The sequence below is a fragment of the Haliotis asinina genome, chromosome 10, assembly GCF_037392515.1.
Source record: "Haliotis asinina isolate JCU_RB_2024 chromosome 10, JCU_Hal_asi_v2, whole genome shotgun sequence".
NCBI lineage: Eukaryota > Metazoa > Mollusca > Gastropoda > Lepetellida > Haliotidae > Haliotis > Haliotis asinina.
Genome location: NC_090289.1, coordinates 23,408,490 through 23,429,934, shown reverse-complemented (window position 1 = coordinate 23,429,934; position 21,445 = coordinate 23,408,490). Strand labels below are relative to the sequence as shown.

At 38.3% G+C, this 21,445-nt stretch overlaps 3 protein-coding genes across 6 annotated transcripts in view; 1 reads left to right on the top strand and 2 right to left on the bottom strand.

The window, feature by feature from the left end:
* Positions 1-81: 81 nt before the first annotated feature.
* Positions 82-10,009, bottom strand: LOC137299143 (protein CASC3-like). Its single transcript, XM_067831688.1, has 12 exons — positions 9,876-10,009; positions 8,703-8,730; positions 8,359-8,405; positions 7,893-8,063; positions 7,385-7,533; positions 7,081-7,251; positions 5,598-6,487; positions 5,211-5,408; positions 4,883-5,038; positions 4,475-4,686; positions 4,098-4,247; positions 82-3,877 (listed from the first exon to the last, which is right to left on the bottom strand). Exons 1-12 carry the CDS (start codon positions 9,981-9,983, stop codon positions 3,047-3,049), a joined length of 3,111 nt encoding a protein of 1,036 aa, XP_067687789.1. The 5' UTR covers positions 9,984-10,009; the 3' UTR covers positions 82-3,046.
* A 1,199-nt stretch (positions 10,010-11,208) lies between these two features.
* LOC137299144 (elongation factor Ts, mitochondrial-like) lies at positions 11,209-18,245 on the top strand. Its single transcript, XM_067831689.1, has 6 exons — positions 11,209-11,338; positions 12,483-12,658; positions 14,201-14,329; positions 15,245-15,352; positions 15,702-15,873; positions 16,796-18,245. Exons 1-6 carry the CDS (start codon positions 11,329-11,331, stop codon positions 17,191-17,193), a joined length of 993 nt encoding a protein of 330 aa, XP_067687790.1. The 5' UTR covers positions 11,209-11,328; the 3' UTR covers positions 17,194-18,245.
* The window catches only part of LOC137299146 (uncharacterized), a 27,042-nt gene continuing 23,803 nt past the window's right edge, over positions 18,207-21,445 (bottom strand). For 3 of the 4 annotated variants that reach the window (XM_067831692.1, XM_067831691.1, XM_067831693.1), the window contains exon 8: positions 21,091-21,201. In XM_067831692.1, coding sequence (XP_067687793.1) covers positions 21,172-21,201 — 30 coding nt within the window. In that variant the 3' untranslated portion in view covers positions 21,091-21,171. Of the gene's footprint in view, positions 21,202-21,445 lie in introns of all 4 variants that reach the window. The other variant, XM_067831690.1, reaches the window with a different exon arrangement.

The following is a 21,445-nucleotide window of genomic DNA, read 5'->3' as shown; positions in this document are numbered from 1 at the left end:
CAGAGGATGAGGAAAGTGCTCATAATTGTGGTTAGCATAGCAATAACATTCAACATTAACATTCAACAAAATCGGAAAACAAAATTTTGAAAACCTTTTTTATTTACAGCAACTTATTTGATGTATTTATTCAAACGCTAAACAAGCATGCTTCGCACCTTGAAACATACATATTACACACCATGTGCACAGTTATAGACAAATAACACTGCCCTGCTTATTAGTGTACACATTATTAAGGTGCATCTAGATGCCAATAGAACACTTACTCCTGACAGGGTAATGTGGCATGTACACAAATACATAAGCCTGACAGATTCACAGTAGCAACACTTAGTAATGTAATTAAATAACTGATCGTAATGTACATACATCATTAATGTCAAAGGTATACTGAACAGCAAAAGAAATGCAAGTTCTGAAAAAATGAAATCCCATAAAAGCAACTGTTCACGTTTATGGCTTCAATGAAAAAACTCCCTCTCCCCGCCCCATATTTATGTTTCTTTTGTTGTTCAGCATATCATAAAAAAATATTACATTTTCTGAACTGCTACAAGATTAGTGCTTGAGAAAATATGTTTTACGTTTAAGATATGTTTTCACAACCTAAGAAAGATTTCTTTAACAAAATATGAAACTTATCATGACAATAAACACAATAATTCATAGTTTATCCAGGAAATAAAAATATTTTCATATAGTGCACCATACACTTGTTATCAAGAGTTGGTACAACTGCTAGAAGGATATGCTTTTCAAAGCAATGCTATTTCAATTTTCAACATGATCAAGACACAAGGTAAAACTATCTTCAAAACTCATGTCATCAATTACTGATAGGAACTAAACCAAATGCATACAACAATGTAATATGTCAATAATTTCACAAACAAATTTGGAAAATCACTGTTCAAAGTGATCAGTTCATCAGACTGTATGAACACTAAACCCCAATGTCTCATGAAACCTGGACCAAAAGTACCCTTATATATTATCGCAAGACATGCATTTTCAATATTACATACTTTCTGTAAGGAAACAAAACAAACACATGGAAGACCAATGTTTGAAGTAAGTCTCATAACAAAAATGGCATATTCCAAAGAAACAACATATACTGCCTTGGTATACTGCCTTTATGCAAAATTTCTAACATAATATTCACTTGTATTACTTCAGGATATGTATCCAGGGGTCAATAAAGATGTGTCACAACTGACTTCTCTGACAGAACAACAAAGGCTGATATTACACATGAAAAAATAGTTCCTTTATAAAGTTTCTCCACTTAACTCTTTCTTAAGCTTCAAAATCCTCATATTAAACTGTGATTGAAATATCAATTTCTAAGGATAACATAATACTTACAACAATAGATTCTCTTCACTCTATTTTGTAATTTAAATGTAATGCATGGCAAATGATATTCCATGTAATATTTATTCCTACTTCGTCTAGCAGTAGAAGCAAACCTAGGGGTTAAAAAATCCCATCGCCTAACGCCCAGGACAAGTAATCATTTCGGGGAATCAAATAATAATATCTTACTTGTCCGTGGGCTACTTGATAATTTCTGCTTCCAGTTTCAATCTGCAAATAAACTTGGATTTCATTTCATATCTGCTCAAAATATAGCTGTCGAATTTCACACTAATATTGATAAGAAAGCAGAGTTGTCTTTCTTTGCTACTTATTGCTTCCAATAAACAGTACACTAAATGTTAACATAAAATTCCATGTTGATTTGTTCTTTCATGTTTACACCATCATGAATATGTCATAAAAATCAGTGCAAGTGGAAAATGTCTCAGGACAAGTTACAAGTTACCCTGTAATAAGTGGCTTTTAAAAAAATTGAATCTCTCTATGTGAATATAGATATCATAAAATGATCAAGACCCAAGTAACTTTCCTTTATTTTATCATCAATGAGCCTTTTAAATATTACGTAGAGTCATCCACACAAGATAATTATAATACAACTTATATTAATATCTTAACACATCTGCATGCTTATTAGGCAATTCATAAAACAAAATAAAACAAAGAAATTAATCTTAACCTTTCACATTACCTCTTATGACTAAATGAAAATGCATCACAGTATTGTAGCAGGATGTCAGGGTCAGTTTGAATCAGTTAGCGAGGGTACTGATATCCCATTCTATCATGATCAATACTCATTTTATGTAATGGCTTCTGACATCCTGAGCTCCATCACTTAACATGGACGTGAAATAATCAACCAATCCAAACATCTGCTGCAAACTAGTTCAGCATTGCACTACATGCAATTCCTTCACCCCAATTGTATTAATTATTTTAGTATGTGCCTGTAAAGTGGGAAATGGTAATTTCCCCAATACTAAAATTGGAGGAGGGAGGACCTCTCATTTCAACGTGTTCCAATCTCTCTCGCGCTCACTCGCTCGCACGCATGCATGCACGCGGACTCGCACGCACACATTACGAATGGATGGCTACATCTACTATCCTGTCATTTAATCTAACTCCAGAAGACTTGGCGGCCAACGATGCAAGGGATATACCACTACAGAATGGGTATACACTAATTTAAGGAATCATGGTGTTGGCAAAATTCCATTGGAAAATTTCTGTTATCTCTTCAGAGTTAATTGTTATAATAAAGTCAAGACATTTTCTGACAGAATCAAATACACTTGATGAAACTGCCATTTCTCTCCACATCATTAAGGCAAAGCCAAACAAGGACATTAAGCATAGATATGCCTCTCACACAACTAAACATACCTTAAATTCAGAATTCTTGTCATGCTCTTGGACAATGAAAAATACTGAGCTGCATCATACTCAAAGTCAAAAGGAAAGTCTGCGACCAAAATCAACTTATGTGTTAGAATTCATAAAACCATCACAAAGAATGTTTAATAACACTTAAAGTACACTTAAAATCCTTTTGGTACAGACAAAACAACATCAAAAATGCTTCTCAGTAAATGCAACAAAAGCTTGAAAAACCACGTAGAACATTCAACTGTGGGACCAGAGATGATCATTCACTTCAATTGCTGGCTTCAACAGCAGTGGCTGGAACTGTGACATCTGCCCCTGATGAACCTTCTTCCATCTCAATTTTCATCTGCATCTTTGAGCCTCCATACTGAGATGAGTCACCACCTGCATCCACCGCAGAATCAATCTCTGAAACCGATGGCTTTATATCTGCAACCTCAAAATCTTTTCTCACACAAAATTCTTGCACTTGAGGTTTTCTCCTCTCGTCATCTTTAACATCAGTGCTCTGTGCAGGGTTTGAAGTGTCAGTTTCATTCAATGACACATGTTCCAAGTCTCTTGTTATTTCTACTGCTACGTTTGGTACACTTTTTGAAACAATGGAACTACTTTCCAATATATGATCATGAGAGTGAGCAATTGCTGTAAGTTTGTCCTCTGATATTCTAGGTTCATTTTTAGTCGCTACCACATGTTGACTAACTTCACTGGCTTCAGTGTCAGTAGGATGACTGAACATGATTCTAGGCGAGTCTTCAGTAGTTTTGGGTAACTGTTCAGAAGAAATCATATTCTGATCTGGTTCAGTATTTGCATCACTGATGTTAATGTCAGTTGATTGCACAAATGAATCAGTCTGTTCGTTATTGCTAGCACTGTGTTCTTGTGAGGCTTTGTATGTAGCACTCTCATACGGAGGTAATTCGGCCCGTTGAGAGTATGCTGTCAGGCCAGGGTCTCCATCACCATCACTACTGTCAGGAACAGGAGATAAATTTGTCTCCCCTCCCCTGTCCATTTCAGCACCAACAACTGGATGACCAGCCCGAGACAACTCTCCCCTCTCATATGTAGTCCTTCCATTCTTCTTGTGCTCCTGTGATGTAAAATCATTTACTCATGTAAAATATCGGAATGTCCTCAAAGGAGAAATACTTGGTTATGTGGTCTGTGCCATGGTATCACAACTAGACCATGAAGACATCGTAAATATGTACCTACTATAACCTTACATGGATTAATCTGAAAGATGTTTGAAGAATTCAAGAACTCGAAAGGCTGAATACATATTAGGGACAATTATATATGTTACTTACAATAGGGTTTACTATAGGTATGGCAGCCTTAGGTCTCTTCTGCGGTGATCTGTTAGGACTTGGCTGCTGCAACTCTGGGGCATAGTAAGTGGTGCCACCTCTGAACAATTCCTGCCCTGTGTTGCTAGGAGGAGCCGTGGCAGCCGCACCCTATATGAAGAAAAATAAATACTGATAGTTTCTTCTGATCATCACACTTTCTGACAGGTGAAGCTTGAAGAGAAGATTAAGTAAAAACTATTCATACACATATTATTTGGTCTTTTATTTTGACATTCTATTGTCAGCAGCATAATACTGATGAATTTGTATCAGAAAAGACTATAATACTTAATAGACCAAAATCAAAACTGTGTTAGATCCTTTTAACGTTCTACCTGCTGTGGAGGGGGAGGCGGTGGTGATGGAAATCCAACTGTCATTGGATACGGTCCTGGGGGAGCCCCATACACAACCTGTGGCACTCCAGGAACACCTGTCCCCAGGAACTGTGGCTGTATGATGCCAGAAGGTGCAGTCATTGTGACAGCTGGGGCAGGGCCTGGGGCATACAATCGTGGGGGGACATTTGGCAGACCTGCTGTGGACACTGAAATGTATTACACATGTTAAAGAATGTGATGGTAGCAAGCATTTCATTTTACACATGAAATGGTATGATTAGTTCAAAGATTACATAATAGGAATTTCAAATGAAACAATATTTTACATGTTTGAAGAACTCATCTATGACAAGGATTGTCCATTTCTAATTGAAAACCAATTCCCTGGCTAGAATGGCCTACCTGGTAGTGGAAAGCCCATGGGAGGCTGTAGTATTGTTGTTTGGAAGCCAGCTGTGTCTTGGGGCTGAGGTTGAGGGAGACGTGGAGGTGATGGCTGTGGTGGTTGTGCAACAGACTGCTCAGGGCGGTACATAGGTGGAGTGTAGGCTGGGGCAGCTGCAGGGAGAGAGAGGACACAGGGAGGGTGAGCGTGCAAGGCATCCACACTATTAGTCTGTTTACTCAACAGATCTTACTCATAAAACATACCTCATTGGTCATACCATGCTCATATAGAAGAACACCTCTGCATATAAAATAAGAGAACAAGAAACATTTGAGTAGTTACCTGGATTGTAATATGTTCCACTTTCTACAGACACCTGATCTGTGTAGTTGACATCAGGGATGTTCCTCTGCCGCTGGGAGGAGTAACGTTTAGGTCGACTCTGCTGTGTCATATCTTGTTTAGCTGCAGTGTTCTGAAGACGTGGGGGGAACTGCTGTTTGTCAGCTATTTTACTGGAACCAGTTTGCTGGGCAGCTGCTAAAAAGGGTCAGTTACAATTAGGGATAGATAGACCATACGAACTCAAGACGTGAAACACAGGTAAGTTATGTATGCGAGTCTTTCCATTACCTCACATCTAGTAATTATATCATGTCCTCCACAGCACTTCTACATTTACCACTTACCTACAATGTTCAGATATGCTGAAATATGATATACACATACCTCGACCATTTTTCTCCTCTGGAGGGGCCTTTGCAGGGTTTTCGATAGCCATAGATCCAACAATGGGGTCAATGGCATTAACTACTGTGTCCTGTACTCTTGTTCGACCCACAACTTTACTGCGGCGATCTTTAGAATAGGATTTCTTCTCCGTTGTTGTGTTCGTAATTGTCACACTTATAGTTTGAACATTTTCTTTGTTGGAGATGATAACGTCCTGACTCTGAGACTTCTCTTTAATTTCAGAAGATTCTGATTCTACTCGAGGGTCTTGCTCTGCATCCTGTCCTGGGTTTTTCAATGTAGTGTTTGTAAACTCCCTAGGTGATGTGGACTGGCGTGACCGACTTGGACCAAATGATGTTTCTGGGGAGTCAGAATACCTGCCTCTATTGCCCCTGCCTCTTCCTCCACGGCCACGCCCCCTTCCCCGAGAATTATCCATATTATTCCTCTGTACATAATCTGATTGGTATTGATTGTTGTAATCAGAATGTCCCTTGTATCCTGATCTTGAGTCCGCTTGGTTTCTGTAATCCTGTGATTTTTCAGGAGACACCCTATAATCTTGACTCGATCTACTCCCATAGTCCTGATTTCTATAATCCTGGGATCGATGTTCCAGACGGTAATCCTGTGATCTGCCATCTGGGGCTTGATTACGATAATCTTGTGACTGGTTGTGGTAATTTTTGGCTCTTGTTTCAAACTGAGAGCGATTATCTTGATTTCTGTAGTCAGGGCCTGTTCGGATTTCAGTCCTGTATTCTCGGGATGAGCGCATATCATTCTCATTAGCAAGATCGCTGTATGAGGTCCTGTTATCTACCTCCGTTTTCATTCGCTGACTTGGGACAAAGTCCCCAAGTCTCCTCTGTCCTCGTCGGCCTCTAATCAAAATAGAATAAATACACTCATTGTGTGCTAATTGTTCTAATTTCTAAATAACATATAGAAGAAAGACACATGCTGGAAGCTAAGCGTCATCTTGTGTGTGCAAATAGAACTCTCTTTCCATAAACCAGGGGTATTTTATGTCTAAAAACTGAACTTTTACTAGAAACAGTGAGTGAGAGTGAGTGAGTGAGACTGAGAGAGTAAATGAATGAATAAATGAATGAGGTTTATACCATCTTTGAGAAATTTTTTATGTTTATCATGGCATGTCACTTTGGTACGGGAAGAAGTGAAAAGTAATGCAAGATCTAGACATTTCTTACTCTTGTAAAACCCATGCTCCCAGGTAGTGTCAAGCCAAGGAACATAATCCAAGGGAATATGTGATCTTTATCTGCACCACTGAATCCTGACAAAACAAAGACATGCAACTCATCCCCTTTCACCCATACAATCTGGAAGCCTGTTTCCTGTTGGTTGAATGAAGTGTTTTGGTATGCTAGATGGTATGGTTGTAGTCAGTATGAATAATTAAAACAAACTGTCAAACTAGCAGACCTGCCATGAATAAAACAAGAACTCATACCCTCTCTTTCCCATTCCTCGTTTAGGAGCACTGTCAGGTGGCTTATCATAAGCACGAATATCATAACCATAGATAGCTATAAGCTCTTCTCGAGACTTTGGTGCTTGCTGGTCATCCCGATAACGATCATGCAGCCATTTTTCCTCATCCTTCCATAACTTCTTCTTTGGTCTGAAATAAATGCATCGCAACAAATGAGATGGAGAGAGTTGAAAGTCAGGAATTATGTAATTTCAGAAACAAATATTTTCAGGATTAAAGTCTAAGGGATCAAAGTCAGCTAGAAGTACTCATTCCTGCTTACCTTTGATCATCTTCTTCTTCCTTCTGCTGGGTCTCCCCACCTCCATGCATGCGAGTATCGTGCTCATAGAAAGCCCCCTTTCGAGGGATGTAGGCAGGATTCTTCCGGTCTTCATCATCGTCAAGATTCTTACCATCCTCTTGCTGTTCCTGTAAACAGGATAGAGTTGGAGGATTCAGTAGTAGCACTGATTGAGGAAAACTATAATAACTATGAATTTCACAATCAATCAAGCATATCTTTGATGATTAAAATGAATATTATGAACAAGATTCACAACAACCATTTCCACACATCTGTCCACAGTTGTTAATATTTGACTACTCTGTCCATGTATTCGTGAGGTTGTCAAATACACTTTCATCAAGTTAAATTCCTCCGTGTTACACACAAACCATGGTTCATTGAGACCTTCAAAGACTGATGCTGGTTCAAAAGCTGTAATGTCTAGAGACCCTGATCTGATTAAATGATACATGCATTGCTTGACAACTAGGTTTCCACATACCTCTCCATCACCACTTTGACGCTCTTCCTCTACCCAGCTGCCGTCATCCTCTATGATGACATCATCATACGCTTCTTCATCATCATCTTCCTCTTCATCATCGTCGTCATCATCTGAATCCGAATCTGTTTCTTCTGAAGAGTCAGACTCTTCTTCACTATCCTCTTCATCCTTCAGTAAAGTTGTTACCAATATAGATGCCCAGATATGTTTTTATAGACAGAGGATACCATATCTATGGGCCAAAACCTTTAACAGTGCAAATTCCACCAAATATTTGATACTATGACAGAACATAACCATATTATTGGCTAATACAGTTTCTGCAAATTCTCTGGAAAACTACAAAAACATATTGATAAGCACTAAAATATCACTGGACAAGTGTTCATGTAAAAAGAATAAACAGAGGAGAAAGAATGTATTGTTTCTGATTTCCACTATTCTTGTGACACACATGACCTACCTCTTTTCCTTTCTTTTCTGAGGTACTCCCGTTTTCAGAAAGCACATCTGCAATTGGTTAATAAAAATTCAATTTAATCAAATAATTCCTCCCCCAAAATTGAGACTTGAGGTTCATGTAACATTCAGCAGTACATGTAATACAAATTAAAATACTACTATGAGTTCTAGTACACAATATAGTTCATTTGTCTAAGCCCAGCTTGTGTTCATTTAAGATAAAAAAATCATTAATGCTACAAAAAGGACAAGGTCTTTAGTTTTTTAATCAAAATCACTTTCAATTATCCATGGCTTTTAGATATATACAAGGTTTCAAAATACTAAGTCTAAACAAATAATTACCTGCTCCATTGCCTTCACCTTCACTTTCCTGAAAAAGATACACAAAAGAATCTTTTTGAACAGTGTTCAGAAAAAAATAGCATAACAAAACTGGCCTGATCAAGATAAACACATTGTTCAAGACCCTTTTCAGTCTCCATGCACACTTATTTGAGAAATTAAATAGTGAGGTCTTCACAACTTGACTTGAGTGCATTAGTTAACATCTAATAAATAATGCAACAAACAATCAGAATGAAACTGAAAGATACTTAACATTCCAAGAGACAGGTGAGTTTTGCTATTAAAGCAAACTTACTATGTTTATACATGTAAGAACAAGAAACAATCAACAACTGTGGCAACTCAGTAACCTGCCTTCCTTAAAACACAAAAACGTACAAAACATTTGTATTTTAACTGAACATACATATGTAGGCAAAATTTGAAATGCATGGATTTCCAAATAAGATCACCCATAAAACCCATGTGACCACGGCCTTTTTAAACAATAGTATATTTATGACTAATGTAAGTAGACCACAAAAGCCCCTGATAGAATGAAATGACACATAATAAAGATGGTGTGTGGAAAAAGTTCATTTGACATGTTAGATTATGCCTTGTGCTTGTACAGGCATCGTGATACTCAGCAAATCACTCATCAAAGAGACAAATACTGACCATGTGCACAGGTTTACTAGCAATGGTTTGTATGCCCATACAGGGATGCAATTATGACTGAATTGTTGTAATGGCCACTCAAAGATTTGAAGACGCTTGTCTACGTCCACTTTAATCACATCATAACGAAAACTTAGTGGCAAGTAAAAACGGTACGTCATAGTATAAAATATGCAACTTTCCATTATAAACAAATCTACTTTTCTAACATTTTGAAGACGTGCTCATCAAGAAGTCAGTGCCCGTTCCCCAACGTATGAGGCATGCTTATGAAGGTAAGAACGGAGTTCAATCTACTGATTCTTTAAACCTATACCAAACAGCAAATTACCTTTCGGTGCGTGTATACAACTGTCCGAATGAACACAATTAACAAGTTTTTGAATGAATGAATTCTAAAAATGCGAAACATTCTGAACTTTCGTTTGACGAGACTTGGCTTCTGCGAAACAAACTGACATATCTACATCAATTCCTTCGGTAGTAATTCGCGTGAAAAGTATAACTAACACATTCAGAAGCTCTAGTTTTGGTAGAACCCTCTTTCAGGCCATCAACTGCCCCGCCTTCATCTTCTCCTCCATCTTCTCTTCGCCTTCTCCGACGTCTATCCGCCATTTTCTTAGCATGGCAAGTGTGATCTCGTCTGTAAACGGGATTTCGCTGACTACTCATACCCAAAACAGTTATCTCCCGTTATATATAGCGTTTGTACAGGCATTGACACCCAAGCCGTAGTTACCATGGTTTTGCTGCTTGGTATGGCGTTAAAACGTACGACAGAAATGGAATAAACTTTTTGATCTATGTACCAATGCAAACTTTGTAAACAATATTCTTTTTCACAAGGATAGCGTTATATACTATATAAAAGGGTGTATTCTGATCAACTTTGAAGACTTTATCTCATAATCCTATTTGCTATTTGTTTGAAATGATGATGTATTACTTTTTTTTGAATAAACAAAACACTGCTATTATTTTGTTCAAGCTCCATTTTGTTTTTCTTTCTTTCTTTTGTTTCTTTTTTTTTTTTGAATCGGGTTTAGGTATTCGTTGTCAGGTCGCAATGGCAAGTGTTAAAGGCGTTGAAAAAATGAAGGCATAGCATAAACCTATTGTACAATCGGCCAGCCGAGAGTAACAGACGTTATACTGCATGCACCAATTGCGGATATGTCACTGTATTGTTTCAGTACCTCATTTAGCTATACGTCGTCAGAGGCGACTAAAGGGATGGGGTGGACTCGCTGACTTGGTTGACAAATGACATTGTATCCTAATTGTAGATAGATGTTCATGTTGTTGATCATTGGATTGCCTGGTCCAAACTCGATCATTTACAGACCGCCATCATATAACTTTGATACTGCTGATTGCGGCGTAAATCCTAACTCACTCACTCACTCACTCATTCATTTAGATATGTATCCGCAACATAGCTTGGGCAATGCTGAGCGGCTTTGTAACTAGGAACTCTCTAATTAGGTATGTCCGCCATATATATTTCTTGCTATGGCTTAATAACTAAACTCACCTACTCTCTCACTCATTTAGATACGTCTACCATATAGCTGGAACATCGTTGAATGCGGCGTAAAAACTAACCTCATTCATGCACATCTCTCTCCCTACCAACCCTCCCTGGTCTCGCCCGCATGAGTGGAATAAGTAATTCTTCATACAGGATGCTTTTGTTAAATTGAAACTAGATTTATGCTTGTTTTGTTTTTAAATGCAGGAAGGGGTTCTCCGAGTTGTGGGAAAATTGAGTGAGTAGTTGTGTTGAGGCATCCGACCTGAAGATTCACGTGAAAATTTCCACGAACCCTAACAGGACCCCACAATAGCAGTAAGTACAATGATTTCTCCCTTCTCACAAGCCTACCTCCAATGACGCAAGATTCCTCTGCAGCTAAACGTGTTTGCATATACCGTGTGGTAAACACTCTACTTGGCCAACATGCTGAAAGGTGGGACATAGTTTTATATCACAAGCAGCCGCAGCCCCGGCGAAACTACTCTCAAATTGATCGCAGGATTATGTAAATGTGCTATCTTTCACATTGCATCATGTCCAGGCCATTTACACGCGATGATGAGGACATTGCACGTCATTTGCAAGAACGTGAATCATTATCATGTTTACAGTAGACCAGTGGATTTTGGAGAATAAAAGCTTTTGAAGGTGCATACGTTCTGCGTTGGTCTACGTTTTTTATGTCAATATTCTATACTGTATTGTTAACTGAACTATTAATAATATAATGTATCTATTAAAACACTTTCGAGTGTATGAAATTGTAAACCAATCAACACTACTTATGTTGGAATGGAGTTTTGTAAGTATACTCAAAGCGGCACCAACCCTTCAGTTTGTGCCATGCATACAGTATAATGATTTGTTACTCCTTTGCTGTAATGAATTTATGACAGAAATAATTGGTGGTAACACCACTCAGATTACCTGACAAATGTTCCCCTTTAGCATCTCTCTTTTGTCTGGCTTAAATATACTCAGCAGTATTTATAAATTCAGGTCAGATATGGCAAATGTATTACATGTTATGTAATATGCAAGTGGAAGTACTGCTTGAAGAATGTTTGGTTTAGTTTTAAAAAGACATTGATCAACGGATAAACAGATGATAGATTATTTACACCTCTTTCACACAGAGATTAATAGCAAGTCAAGAATTTTGAGAATTCACCCAGGTACTCATGTGACAAAAACCAACAGTAATAAAACAAGCAGTCCCAGGGAATCGCTCCAGATCAGTGACCCTATACAAAGTTTTATATGATGATCACAGGATAAAAGTAACATTTCCTGTCTTCAAATCCCCACATGGCTTATATGAATGAATGTTTTATGCTACAGTTAAATCCTGCATCTGTGGCAGGGAAAGTAGAAAGTCATGAAAAACATAAAAACTGGAGCAATAAACCTACATGGTCCAATGTCTGCAGAAGTACCACTAATTGTCAAGAGTAGTTGTCAACTAGTGGTATCTTTTTCAGTTGTGGACTTTTATCATTATGAACAATAAAGTAAGTCAGTATTGATGTCCATCTTGTACACTGATTATTTGCTGTGATTTTGTTATACATTTACAGGTATGATGAAAATACACACCTGCATGGTGAGGGCTGTAGGTATCACTTTGACCCGGGAGCTGACCACTGGTCAGACAGTTGACAAAGCTCTGCTAAGTAAACTTAGGAAGAAGACAGGGTTTCCACTCATCAACTGTAAGAAGGCGCTTGATCAGTTTGATAGTGACTTGGAACAGGTTTGTAATAGCTCACAAGTGCAACTAGGTGTTTCAGCTAATTCTCTTAATATTCAAAATATATCAGAATTAGATCCTTGCTTCTTATTCTCTGTGTTATTTTGTCCTTGTGTTTAAAGGAGAATATGAGAGAATTGCAATAATTTGCTGGGTGAAAGATAGTCATCAGAAGTTTCAATATTACAAATTATGCATATTTACGTCTTAATAGTGAAAACAGTTTCTGTTATCTGAGCTTTGGCCATTATGCATGTTCCACTGGAAGTGACGTGACCTTGGCGCTTGTGATGTCAGATGTGACTAGAGTCCAATGACCAAGAGCTACAGTAATACAAGTCTTGTTGTTTCTGTCATTTTTGTAAATGGTAGAATGGTTTATTCTTTTGCCTGGGGATGCACGGAATCATCGAACAATGAAAAGAACTACCATTTCATCTGTTTTCCAAGTAAAAGGACAGATTTAGGCAAGAGAAATGTTCAGTTCATCCCAAATCAGGTGTGCTTACTTTCAAGACCAGTTGGGATCAGAATGCACTCACCACAGTCACTCGTAAGACTATATTAAAGTACAGTGAAAACATCTGTATGTGTGTGAACTGAAGTACCATTATTTATTACATTCATCTGTTTAAACAGTCCAACTATTTTTGTATGAGCAAGTAAATTGGGGGAGATTGACGTGCAAGGGTCAGGAAGTGGATGGAGTCTCTCTCCTCTGTGTGTGTGTTGTACCATTATTTATGTATTTACGTGTTTTCCTTTTCATGAAGATGTACGTATGTTCTGCCTGTCATGTGTTATGGTTGTGTTGTAACAATCAGTTGTACTTGGGTCACATGGCCCAAACACCAAATAAATAAACTGAATTGAATTGAATCAAATTGGTGCCTCCATTTTGATGGATTCTTCTTCATCTTCACTGAAAGTTTCTCCTGCATGAAGTAAGATCAGCTTGTATTCGTACGGTCTAACTTCCCTGTAATAAATGGCGTTGGGAACATCTGTTAGATGTATTACGTCAGAATCCATGGTCACTGTCAAGTTGTCAAATATAACCAAAGAGGACACCACCAGCAATAGTCACATTTGATGTCATGTCACGTGATACTGCCTCTGCTCATTAACTCTCGGGTGTTTCCATAATGGATGGAAATCTGAGGTCATTTTTCATGTTTTTATTGCAATTTTAGAATCTTTTTGATAATGGAAAGTGATATTTAGGATGCATTTGTGCATATATAAAAAAATAGTTAAATATTAGTTTTACATTAGTATTCTCCGTTAGCAAATACACAATTATCATAAATGACCTTTCAGCCTTTGGCCCTTCAGCATGTCTTTGTTTTAGGTACTGATTGTATCTAAATACACCATACTGTTATATTGCAGATGTAATACATTGTACCAGATTAAAAGAAGAAGGAAAGACCTGAATGTTTTAAGAATTGGTTAACCCTTGGCAATTAAAATTGAAAGCCTGATTTATGTCAAGCTGTACATACGACTTACATGAAATATTTACTTTGGGCATTCTAATGATAGGCAGAAAAATGGCTGCTGGAACAAGCACAGAAGGAAGGATGGGCAAAAGCTACTAAGTTGCAGAATCGGCCAATGTCACAAGGACTGGTTGGTGTGATTGGGGACCAGCAGACAGCCACTATGGTGGAGGTAGGTGACTGGTTGGTGTAGCAGGGGACCAGCAGACAGCCACTGTGGTGGAGGTAGGTGACTGGTGTAGTAGGGGACCAGCAGACAGCCACTATGGTGGAGGTAGGTGACTGGTGTAGTAGGGGACCAGCAGACAGCCACTATGGTGGAGGTAGGTGACTGGTGTAGTAGGGGACTAGCAGACAACCATTATGGTGGAGGTAGGTGACTGGTGTAGTAGGGCACCAGCAGACAGCCACGTGGGTGCCTGGTTGGTGTAGTAGGGGACCAGCAGACAGCCACTGTGGTGGAGGTAGGTGACTGGTGTAGTAGGGGACCAGCAGACAGCCACTATGGTGGAGGTAGGTGACTGGTGTAGTAGGGGACCAGCAGACAGCCACTATGGTGGAGATAGGTGACTGGCGTAGTAGGGCACCAGCAGACAGCCACGTGGGTGCCTGGTTGGTGTTGTAGGGAACCAGCAGATAGACAGGATGGTAGAGGTAGGTGACCGGTTGGGGTAGAAGGCCATGATGGTGGTGGTATGGGAATGGTTGGTGGAGTAGGGGACCAGCAAACAGCTTGGTGTGGTGGGGGGAAGCCGCAGACTGGCCGGTTGGGTGGTAGTGGGGTACCAACAGATAGTCATGAAAAGAGTCTGTAGACTCTGTTTCGTTACATAGCTAACTGTTGATGGCAGTATTTTATACTTTGCTCATAGCAATACTTACATGATGCATATGTGAAAATGGAATTACAGATGTGTGGAAGTGGTAATACTGATTGAGTTTGAAAGCTACTGAATCTCATTGTCACAAATTTCTTTACTATCATTTTCTCTCTACAGGGACTCAAGACTCTACAGGGAGAGAATAGCCAATGTGACATTCTTTGAATAATTATATTGCAAGAATACTTATTTCTATGTTGATCTAGGTGAACTGTGAGACTGACTTTGTGGCTCGGAATGAGAAGTTTGTGAAACTGGTCTCCAGTCTGACCATGGCATGTCAGGAACACTTTCTCAGACAGACAGACAGGAAGGTAGTGGCATCTTCAGCTCATCTCACAAAATAACATCTAAAGAACTATAACCAAATTATACTGATGTTTCTTGACTGTAATAAGGTGATGAAAGTGTTTACATAATACAGCTGTCATTTGTTACTTGCCGGGTAAACAGGTGAAGATGTGGGTTAGAAATGATCTTCAGTAATTCTTGCTTGTTGTCAGTGATGACAAATGGGATTCAGTAACCCAAGCTCACTGACTTGGACACATGTCATTGTATCCCAATTGGGTCGAGTGATGCTCATGCTGTTGATCACTTAAGTTCCTTGTCCAGACGTGATTATTTACAAACTACTACTGAACTCACTCACTCACTCTCCAGGTAAGCCTGGAAGGTGCAGCTGTTCAAGATCTGCAGACAGCAGGCGGTAAAACCCTAGCCGATATGGTGGCGCTTGAGGTGGGAAGTGTTGGAGAAAACATGTCCCTGCGTAGAGCTGTCCACCTCCGGGCTGCAGAGAACAACTTCCTGTCATCCTACGTCCATGTGTCAGGTTGGTGTAGGGACTATGCTAACAATAGATATTCTATCCAGGTCAGACAAGATCTGTAACAATACAAGCAATGACCAAGTTAGCTCAGTGGAACACGAGTTGTAGTATCCAGGCAAAATGTGATGGGCTTGTAAAAATGCTATTTTTCGAAGTCATATTAGCTTGCAATTTTCCAAGAATGTCAGGAAAGTAACTCACAAGGACTGCAGTCATGTTTCTATGTTTGATGTAGTGCACACAATGACATATTGTATTTATGTGTTACCACTTGCAGATTTTCTGAAAGAAATCTTTCACAGTGATGTATTTAGTATTTTATCCACCTTTCATCTGGCAAACGAGACAGATATTGCTGACAGTAAATATTCTAAGGGTAACAGCCACTGCCCGCTGTATTCCGTCGGCTAAACAGCCCTGTTTAAAGGAATGTAATGGCCATAACAGATGTGGATGCTTGGAGCTTGTTTAAACAAAACCGCTGATGTCTATTCCTTCATCACTTCAAGCTTTCTTTGAGAATTAATCTGAAAGGTCATGAAATTGGAATAGAGTTAACAAGCAACACTAACATGTAACCAACTCACTGACAACAGAGACCATATGATATTTATTATATGGTGTCTGCTGATAACATGTTAAGTGCTGAAAGATCAACTACAAGACAATACAGATGACAATAAAATCGAAACTTGGTAAGTGCAGGTGACATCATCTTTTATATATGTCAAGGTTTGTCCCTGATTTGTAGCAGATAATATTTATTGACTTGTGAAAATATTACTTAATTTATCCCCCCGGTGTTATGGAATTGTCACTGGGGCTGGTTGTGTGTGCATTCCTTATTATTTACAGAATTCGTCTGGAACATTGCCATTAAATATTACTCTAGCATTAATCTTACAAACCCATGTTTCCTTTGCAGGTGCAGAAATCAATACGAACAGTGAATGTAGGTTGGGCAAGTTTGGAAGCTTGTTGGAGCTGCAAGACCTGCCAGTGATGTCAGAAGAATCTTCTGACTCTACAAGTTCTGACTCTGACACTGACTCATCTTCTAGTGATGAGGAAGAGGCTCCTCTGACCCGAGAAGAGGCATGTAGACAACTGGCCCAGCATGTGGTGGGCATGAACCCCAGACACATCGGCAAGGAAGATGATGAGCCTAGCAAGAGCAAGGATGAGGAAGACAAACTGATCTTCCAGGAGTTCTTGATGGACCCACGCCTGTTGGTGAAGGACATGTTGAGGAAGAATCATTTAGCTATAAAGGAGTTTGTGAGGTTTGAGTGTGGTGAGGACTTGGGAGAAGACACCAGCTGAATCTGTACAGTGTCGGGACATATTCAGTGTACAAGGTGGCTGCACAGTAACAGTATTGTGTGTGTAATGAACATGGTATCAGATTTTTTAAATTTTATTAGCTAAATACATGCATAACACAGTGCTGATAGTGACAAAGAGTTTGGTTTCAATTCAAAACGTGCATGCACCATTAATGCTCACCTGAAGTTTTTAGTTTGGTATGCAGTAAGTCTGTTGAAACAACAACTTCATAATGCCATTACTTTTTGCCATGCTTTTATCTGTTAAAATATCTTAATCAGAAGTTAAGGAATTTTCCACACTTCCCCTGAAATCACTAAAGTTATGAGGCTTTATATGCTTGAGGAAAAAAGAGAATCCCATTCATTACAAATTGCCATTTTTTCAGAATAGTGCATAATAATCACATGTACGAAAACATGGGTCATGGGTCAATTCATTCTTGAAGTTCATTGTTGAAATGTTTCAAATCAACATTATTGATGGCCAAACATGGTAAACCTTGTGCCAAACCCATCATCAAATTATTAGCCAATTGAACTAGTGTGGGATGAAATGAAATGTGTTTTGCTGCTTTCCAACCAACCAGTTGTGCTGGTCAAGCTGAAAATGTCTTGGCCGTGAAATAGTCCTCAAACATCAAGTCTTCTGTGGGATTCTTCTATCAATCCACACCACTTTTCAGTCAGAAAAAAAAGAGGACATTTTGATCCTGTCATGCCTTATCCAGGGACATCACATGCAATTTCAGCTCAATGAAATGCCTTCACTGGCTAATATATAAATCATAACAGTAATATAAGAGGTAAGGTGTAGTGAATGTAGTCCTGTAATGCTGATTTATATTGTCAAAAGCAAATCAGTGGTTGGTAGAATGAGCAACCACCCCTTAAGACATCAAAGAGCCATGCCATGATTGTGGATGGTGGATGTCAGGCTTTTTCTGCATTGGACTCTCTGAATGGGTTTTGTATATTTAGCATTCACAAGATAAATAACAACACTAGATATGCTGTCAGATTAGACTTTATTATGTAAAGCCATGGACTGCGACATATAACATAATACATGTAACCCACAATACAGAAACATCACAACTGGCTGAAATAGTTCTTCTGACAAACAACAATAAAATATAGTGTAAAATAACAAAATTGAAAACTGTCACCTGCTTGCCTTTAAAAACAATTCAGTATTTGTCTCAGAGTATTAATGCTTCACTTTATTGTTTGTAGGAGAATTTAACAGCAAAATTACCCCATGGAATATGCATTCTGTTCAATGAAAAATAAACTATATGTATAAGCCATTTGAACAGAACCTTTCAAGCTCTGAGACAATGAATCCGAACCAACAGACTTGCTCCAGCACTTGAACTGAAGATGGCTAGCAACATCCACCATAGCTAGCTCTCTCAGGAACTCAGATTATCCATAAAACAATATTGACAGATAAACAGCTTAGCCATAAGTGCTGAAACCCCATCGATACACAGAGCAGGATTGTCATTACCACAGCAATCGATTAAAAGCTCAAGAAAATCAATTATCAAAGAAAGAAACTAAACCAAAATGACTGTTTCGACCAACATCATGAATAGAATGAGACATACTCGTATGTCAGAGTTTTCAACAAACCCTTTTTGATACGTAATTGATCAGTCATCTAATTATGTATCTAACATTAAGGTCACATTTGTTTGAATGATTTTGGCACATTTGAAATACAACACAACAATCATCCAACAAAGTTCATATACTGGTCCAGTGGGTCCAAAGGTTATCTCCAAAATGTGCAAATCGAACAAAGCAAAGTTATTAAAACAATGGCTAAAATGCTATCAAACTAGTTGAAGGTATTTAGAAGTTGGTCTGTAATGTCAATATCCACCTGATGAAGGGGCAAGAACTAGTCCCAAAATGTGAAAAATAAAACAAGAAGTTGTTATCCATAAGATTTGTCTTGGTATTAGTACAGAAAAAGAACTGAATTTACTCAGGGTCATGATTTTTCAGTGAATTCGATAAGTCAACATTCTCTCTTGTACATGTATATTGGCATAAATCATCTGACACGTGTCTTACTTGTATTAATAAGCATTCAGTTTCATCCCTCTTTATTGGAGTTCAGTCCCCTGATCCCAGGATCAGGAGTGTGATGTAGGTCTACATTCATCTGATTGGAACTCATTTCTTGGGGAATGACGCTTTTTATGACGAACATGTTATGACATTCAGAAAGTTAAAATGTATCTACAACAAGTCACTATGTACAAATTAATGTTAGATTCAAGACTGTATACATGATCACAACTTAATACATACAACAATTATATTGCTAATTCCCACAGAAACTCGGTAAAGAATGTGTCATAAACAATTGTAAATAGCAACCTTTTGAAATAAAATGCTAGGCCGGTTTCTCTTGGCCAAGGAACAATTCCACCTGAGGATATGGTCTAGGTACACATTAGCTATTTTTGTCTGTGCCCACAGAAACCAACTATATACTTGTTACAAAATATATATCAGTGAGCACTTGTCTGGAAAGTCCCTCATAGAAAGTCAGCTGACCAAGAGGAGGTAATCCTACTGCAGTTGTCATGATGGGATACACTGACATCCATGTACTCTGTCTGTGGATCTGCTTCCATCTGAACTGACATTCAGGAGAGAGATAATAAAATATCCTGCATCCACACTGACTGACAAGGTGACATGACGCTCCCTCAGTTGCTGTACAGACTGAACATTACTTAATTTGGGATGTCATCTTTTAGGGCTTATATACATAATTCCATTTAGACTGCAATACACTTACTTCTAGACTTTCATCTATGTCCACTTTGCTGCTGAACAAGTCACATCATATTTATCCCAGTTACTGACTGGGCACCCTGTATAGCTACATAATAGTTGATTCCAATCAACATGATCCACTTAGCAATGTTTTCTGTAGTTATTCAAATAAATAAAATATGAAAAAAAAACCCTTTTAAAACAAACTTGCACGAAAGTCCAACAATTGATAAACTGCGCCTGTGTCAACATTTTGTATCCACAAGGTAAAATGTGTGTTTAAATACTGGTCATACAACTATTCGGTAACAGTTACCAACTGGAACATGCAATTCATATGATTTATGAACCTATAAACAGGACTGTGCACCAGTCTAGCTTGTTTGTTACAGATAATGGCTTTTAAAGATAAAAATTGTTGTATGAAAGTCAGTGAGATGTTTTACAATTACTAATGTGGAGAGTGAGGAAACGATAAATGTTCCTTATCTTCTGGAAGAAACTCATAGTATGAAGATATCAACAACCATACCAAATGTCAACTGCATAGTGATAATGGTGTTCAAGTTAAGTACTGGCAGTGAAATCTACTCTAGAGTGATGACAGAACATACACATGGTATATGAAATATATATATCTACTAAATCATCAACCTGTTAGGTACATTTCTACAAGATTAAACTGCTTGACTTTATGCATGTATCTCCAATGTCTGTGTGAATGTAAAAAATACATTTCCAACTTGACCACTGACATGCAGCGCTATGTATGTGACCTACCCTTCATTGTCATAAAAATAAATTATTTGGTAAACAAGATAATAATCAAAACAGCTTTGTTGTCAGAACAATTGTCAAGGCTTTGTAATACAATAATTTGTGGCAAACACTGCCTAACATGCTGTGTTATTACTCATTTTCCACATGATGTAAATCAACGGACACACACACTTTCATAAGTCAGTGCCTCAGACCTAACTTTATTCAGGATATCCTAGGAATAGCATTTATAAACAATGGAAAATAATCCATGCAGGTCCATGATCTGTATAAACTAGTACTAAAATATTGTAATAAAAATACCCGACAGGTGATGATGAGCTCTAAACCAATTGTATATTTCGATGATTCTCCATAGAGTATCAGCAACACAATCCTGGAGTGGGACTGAGATTAACTAGTTGCCTGGTTGCAGGCTTCTGATGTCCTGAAAAAGAAAACACTTCTTATACAAACACAGTCAAACACTGCCAAAAACCAAAGAGTACATATAATTCTTAATTTGCACTGCACTAAGCAATATATTTATTTTAGGGACAAACATAAGTCTCAACCACAGAATCCAACATTTGTCTGAGCATCCGTCCACTGCTGTGGAAGTATGACCCTACAGTCAGATAGGCCATTGAGTCGGACCACACAAATAACTAGCGTAGCTAATTCACAATCCC